Source organism: Pteropus vampyrus, unplaced genomic scaffold (genome assembly GCF_000151845.1).
Source record: "Pteropus vampyrus isolate Shadow unplaced genomic scaffold, Pvam_2.0 Scaffold90, whole genome shotgun sequence".
Taxonomy (NCBI): Eukaryota; Metazoa; Chordata; class Mammalia; order Chiroptera; family Pteropodidae; genus Pteropus; species Pteropus vampyrus.
Window position 1 is genome coordinate 432,678 of NW_011888871.1, and position 6,006 is coordinate 438,683.

Consider the following 6,006-nt stretch of genomic DNA (forward strand, 5'->3'; position numbering starts at 1 on the left):
TCCAAGAGGTCAAGGGACTTCTTCAAGGGCACACAGCTGGTGGGCTGAAGCCAGGATCCCAGCCCAGGCCAGCGTGACAGCAGCCCGAGGTCCCGTGACTGCCTGTGGCACAAGAGACCAGCAAAGTGGCAGAGCGGGAGCCGGAGAGAAGGCTGCGGCCAGCAGGCTCGCCCCACCTGGGCTGGGCCCTCGCCAGCCCTCCCTGAGAGGCAGCACTGCCAGGTGGCACAGGGCTGGGCTCCGGAGAGAGGGCAAGGCCAAACTCCGCTGGGGACCCGGACCGCACTGCCCTGAGACCCACACGTCCTCAGTAGTAGACAGGCCTGAGCAACCACACGAAGGGCCCTCAGCCCAGCGCCTGCCCGAGACCGAGGAATGCCAGCACACGTGGCACCCTATGCAGCACCGGACCAGACACTGGGCAAGGGGACAGACCTCAGCTGGGCAGGCGTGGGAGCTCAGAGGCTGGGGGAGCCAGGAAGAGGAGCTGGGAGGGTGCAGAAGCCCCAGGAGGTGTCCCCTAAACTGCCACTGTCAATCAGAGGGTGCTGACTAGGCACTGTGAGCGGTGGCGACAGTGCAGGCCAAGGGCCAGCACAAGGTCCAGGCAGCAGAGTGAGGGCTCTGGTGAACAGTGCGGAGGTCGGTGGCGGGGGGCGGGGGGCAGTGGGCCCTCCACTGTGTCAGGGGACCATCCCGCCCCAGCCCCAAACCATCAAGGGCCCTTCTCCCGAGGAAGAGACCAGGGCGGGGGTCCAGCAGGCATCACCTGGGAACCCACATGTGCCCAGGCAGCAGCCCCAGATGTGGGTGAGGAGGGGGAGGGGCATCGGGCCGAGCCCCTCCGTGTCTGGGGACCCAGCTAGGAAGGCTCACACCCCACAGAGCTCCCCAAGGGCTGGCTCTCAGCTTTACACTTGGCCTTGCTGGCACCCAGACCACCCAGGGCAGCACCCACTTCCCAGGCCAGAAGGCACACCCAGGCCCACACACTTAAGTGATGTAGGCAGGGTCTGAGCCAGCAAATGCCTCCCAGGCAAAGCTCTAGAAAAGGACTTCGCACCTCCTGGGCCAGGCAGAGTGGGTGCTGCAGGCCCGGCTGGAGAGCGAGCTGGACGCTGAGCTGGCTGTGTGGCCCGCAGCCCCCCGCCCCTCCACACGCTTGGCCACGGCTCCCAGATCCCGGCCAGAATTAAAAACAGACTTTCCACCGAGCTGGGCTTGGGTTTCTCAAATTCCATGACGGTGAGCTCGCGGCCCTGCCTGGGACAGCGCAGCCAGAGGCTGCAGTGAGGGGGCCGTGAGGGGCCCAACTTTCTGTCCAGTACCCCCACCCCAAGGTCCGAGGTCCGAGGTCCAGGCCAGCAGGTTGCACAGACACGCACCAGCTGCACCTCATGGCCACACAGGCACACACCACGCTCACCTCGCCCTCCAGGGAGACGAGGGCAGAGCCCCAGCAGGGCGCCGAAAGCAGCTCTGGCAAGTCACTACCAGACCCTGTGGCCCACCAGGCCCGCTCTCCCCAGGGCCCCGCCCTGCCGCCCTGGGGACCCAGGCCACAGCCCTCAGATGCAGCCGGAGGCCACCAGACAGGCCTGGTCACATCATCGGGACTCACCTCCACCAGCGGCACAAACCCAGACTCAGGCCTGGCCTGGACCAGGTACCGGACGCCCAGAGCGGCCCTCACCATGGTCAGGGACCCAGCCAGGGTGCCTGGGGCCGGAGCAGGCAGTGAGGCAGGCACACCACGGCAGCCACCCTTCCCAGAGGCAAAGCTAGTCACTCTGGCTTTGGGCAGCCTGGCCTCACCCCACGCCCTCCGCCAACACAGGACAGGCCGGCCACAGTGGTGCCTGCGAGACACAACAGTGCCCTCGTTGGCACCCCGCCCCTCACAGCCCACCTGCCCCTCCTGTGGGGATCCAAGCCTCCATCAGCCTTCTCCAGGGAGGGGGGCCGTGCTAGCCGGGCAGAGGGTGGCACACGCGTGCAGGCCTGTGTGTACGCGAGCCCATCCGGGCTCACAGGGACCAGGCCTTGGGCAGAGGTGGTGGACAGGGGGCTCACGAGGGGCCCCATGCAGCCTCTTCTCCGCAGCCCACCCGCCCACCTTGGTTCCACCAAGCCTGGCCCAGGACACCGCTCAGCCCCCACCTGGCCCTGTCCCCAAGGGCACACCCCACACCCAGGCCCCTTCTCCTGGCTCTGAATAAGAACAAGAGTGGCCTCAGAGCCAGCTGGCACCAAGGGCGGCCCCATCCTGCCCCTGGCACTGGGCTGGAGGCCTGGCCTTGACCGAGGTCCAGTACAGCCCGCACAAGTGACAGAAACATAGCAAAGGACACCCGCTGCCTCAGCAGATGTCCACTATGCTGTGGACCCCTAGGGAGTCCTGCTGAGCAGGCAGCAGACCCAATTCTGCTGGCACCTGCCATCCTGTGTCCAGCAGATACCCCAGGGCAGGCCTGGACACTTGCAGGCCCTTTCTAGGACCTTAGGCCAGGGATGTCCTCTGGGAAGTGGCCCTGCCTCTGGCTGCGTGAGTGGCTCCCTGCTCTGGGTGACACAGTACCTAGTGTGTGCCCAACGAAGCCTTGCCACACAGGGTCCTCTCTCCCCAAGACCATGGAGAGCCCCCAAGACACCTGAGGGCTGTGTGTGTCCCAGCCCAGCACAGGGCTCAGAGGGGCCCTCTGCAGATCCCAGGAGGCAGGCACAGCATGACCGGATGCTCCTGGGGTCCTGCCACACCCACAGCCTGTCCTCTGTCACATGCCCCAATTCCTTGGGGGCCACATGAGGCACTTCTCATATCTGTGGCCAGTGCTTGTCTGCAGATTCGGTTCCTCTTCTCCCCAGAGGACTCGGCAGTGTGGGGGAAGGGGGTCCGGCCCCGACACCTGCTGGGGGGCCCAGAGCCTCTCCCCCAGACTCAGGAACTGCTCGAGGGCTGTGTGCACGGGGTGTGGGCTGAAGCAGGAGGCTGCCTGTGTCTTCCGCTGCTGATGCTGCCTGGAGAATGGCCTCTGTGTGCATCTGGAGGGATGATGGCGCCCATCCCCAGGGCCACTGTGTGGCCCCCCAGAAAAATGTTTATGAAACATACAGCGTGAGCCTCTCTGGCAGAGTGGCTGTGGCCTGGGGGTCAGAGCCACACAGTACACTGCCCAGAGCCTGACCAAGAGCCCCTGGCCAGGGACAAAACAGCTGAGGTCCCTTCCCTGCATGTCCCCTAGGCAACGAAGTAGTGCTGAGGACAGAGCTTGTCCACTGTATTCTCAAACCAGGAGCCACCGAAAGGCCTAACAATGGAGTCTGGTGACGCAGACACCACACCGACGCCAGGTAGAGGACACGGAGTTCGGCCCCAGCACCTCCGCCCAATGGGCAGGCTTGGTGGTCGAGGCAACCCATGGCCCAGCCTTCCCCTGGCCAAAGGCAGGCACGTGACCCCAGCTCGGCCAATCAGATTTCCCCTTGGACCTTGACACTAGCAGAGAGGCAAACAGCCAGAGTTGATCTGGCCCAGAAAGGGGGCTCCCTGACCACCTACCCCAGCATGGCCTGCACCCCAAGGCCCAGCACAGGAGACTCATCCATGCAGGGGTGCTTTAGAAGCTTCCGCCCAGCTCCTCGGAGCGCTGTCACATTTGCTATGTTTCTGTCACTTGCAGCCTCAGGATCCTTACTGCTACCATGGGATGCAGTCCAAGTACCAAGAAGCAAGCAGCATGGCATGGCCCCGAATACGTGATGTTTCAAAGCAGTTGACAAAAAGGGCGCACAGTGTGACTGCAGTTTTAAGCGACACCCCCCCCACACAGAAGAACATGGACAAAGTCCTGCTGGGCAGGGTTTTTTTCTGTCTCTGTACTGTTTCCTCGTTTCCAAATGTTCCATGAATGTGTATTACTTTTATAAACCAGAAGAGAAGCAATAAACGCTGTTTCTTAAACAGAGCGTATTTCCTTCCAACTAACAGTAAAGACGACATCAGAGCCAGGCCCACCCATAGGACATGGCTGCTCTGCCACCGGCCTGCGTCGGGCACAGGGCCGACCTTGCCGGAGTTGCATTAAACTAAGGTGCTGTGGTCTCTGTCAGGAGACCCCTAAGTGATCTCGAGTCCCCTCTGAGTGGCCCTCCAGTCTGCACTCGCCACCTCTGGGCACGGGGTACTCACCGCCTGGCAGGGCCACGTGTTTGCACCAGAGGGACTCCTTCATCTTGGGCCGAGGCTCAGGCTTCTCTCTGCCTCAGGGCCTTTGCATGTGCTGTTCCCGCTGCCTGGAACGCTCTTCCCCACGGTCTCTGCATGGCTACCCTAGTCTTATCTTTAGGGTCTTGCCAGAAACACCCAAGAACTCAGGGCTCTAATGGGAAACAGGCCCACACGCTGGCAAACTTGAGGCGACTGCTCCCGTCTGACCTGAAAAGTGGGCCAGCGTGCCCACCGCACACCAGGCTCCAGACAAGTCCCAGCCCTCTGGGCCTTTACAGCCTGCTCGCAGAACTCCACGAAAGGCTAGGCGGCACCTCCCTCAGGAAGCCCTCCCTGACTACCGGGCTCCCGCAGGCCCTGTCCTGACCCAGCCACAGCTCTACACGAGGCCGTGACTGTCTTCCATCAGTGCGCCCCTTCTAAAGCCCCCTGAATTGGTGGAGGGAGAGAGTATGACTTCCACTTCAGGACACCTGGGGCAGTGAAGAGGCTCGAGGAGGTGGGGGGTCGTGAAGGCCTGGTAGGAGTCGAGGGGGTAGATCCCCGCAAGAGAGGGGAGCTCTGAAGCCCAGAAAGGTGGATGACCCCCCCAAGGTCACGCAGGTAGGAGGCAACAGAGCTGACCCCAGGCCCGGCACTCCAGCCTAAATTGTCACCACTGAGCACAGATTAGCCTCAGGCCACATCAGGTCCCCAAACACCAGGCACGGCCCACGAGCTCGGCTGTGTGTCCATCAGGGGGCCTCCTCCCAACTCTGGCCTGCAATCCCTCCTCCATAAAACCAGAGCTCCCCACCCCATCCCCACCCCAGCTGCCTGGTGTTCAGGATGCTCTATGCTCCACGGCGATGGCCTGGCCCCTCCTGGCAAGCAGGTGGGAGATGGGGGTGGAACAGGACAGAGCAGCCCCCAGAAGCCCCTCTGCCTCCTTCCTGCACCTCCCACACAGATCCCATCAGCCCCACAGAACCCACAGTCTGTCCATTCAGCAAACATCATGGGTCCCCAGGAGATGGGTACCATGGCTGGGGAGCCCCTGCTCTGCAGGATGGAGGCCTTGGGAAGCTGGGAGCCTAAGACTCTCAGTCCCAAGAGAAATCAGTCAGATCCCCCCTCACTGCCAAAGCCTGTGTGGGGCCAGCTGGGGTTCCGAGAACCCTCAGAACAGCCCCCATCAGATCCTAATCCTCAGTCATGTCCCTCGCAGGGGGCCGGCTGAGGGGACCCAGGAAGCCCCCAACCCTGCTCCCAGCTGACTCTAGCTCCTGGTAGGACAGGAGCCAGAGGCCTGAAGCAGGGTTCCAGCCCGACCCCCTGCCTACTACCTGACCCTGAGCCTGTTGCTAATCAGCACGATGGGGACAGTCATCCTTCTCCCCCAGGCCTGCGTGAGGAAGGGTCAGATAGATGTCCCCACACAGCACGCCACAACAGGGCTGGCCCACAGGGATTTCCAGCGGATTTCACCAAGGCTCCCAACTGTGGCTGACAGGTGCAGGAGAAAACAGAGAAGAACGAAGGCTGGTCGCCCCACGCCCCACACCTGCACCTGGCTTCACCTTTCCCCGGGGTGGCTCAGGAGGGAGAAGCCCCCACTCCAGCTGGGCCCAGTCCACAGGGCGCGAGTGAACTGTCAGACCCCCGAAGTCCAGGTTGGGCCTGGACATAGGCGGGCTCCTCGGCTAAGACAGGTGTGCTTGGTCGGAGGGCGAGGGGCCCAACACCCACCAGTGGGACAGGGCAGCAGCCTCCCCACAGCGACGAGTGCTCCACCAGGG

At 63.1% G+C, this 6,006-nt stretch overlaps 1 protein-coding gene across 1 annotated transcript in view; it reads right to left on the reverse strand.

Annotated features, from left to right (window-relative positions):
* TTYH3 (tweety family member 3) overlaps positions 1-4,232 on the reverse strand; it is a 20,387-nt gene extending 16,155 nt beyond the window's left edge. The window contains exons 1-3 of the mRNA XM_023532753.1: positions 4,190-4,232; positions 1,622-1,719; positions 1,395-1,546 (exon numbers count right to left, since the gene is read on the reverse strand). Of these exons, the coding sequence (XP_023388521.1) occupies positions 1,395-1,546; positions 1,622-1,719; positions 4,190-4,232 (293 nt within the window). The remainder of the gene's footprint in view (positions 1-1,394; positions 1,547-1,621; positions 1,720-4,189) is intronic.
* Between the last annotated feature and the right edge of the window lie 1,774 nt (positions 4,233-6,006).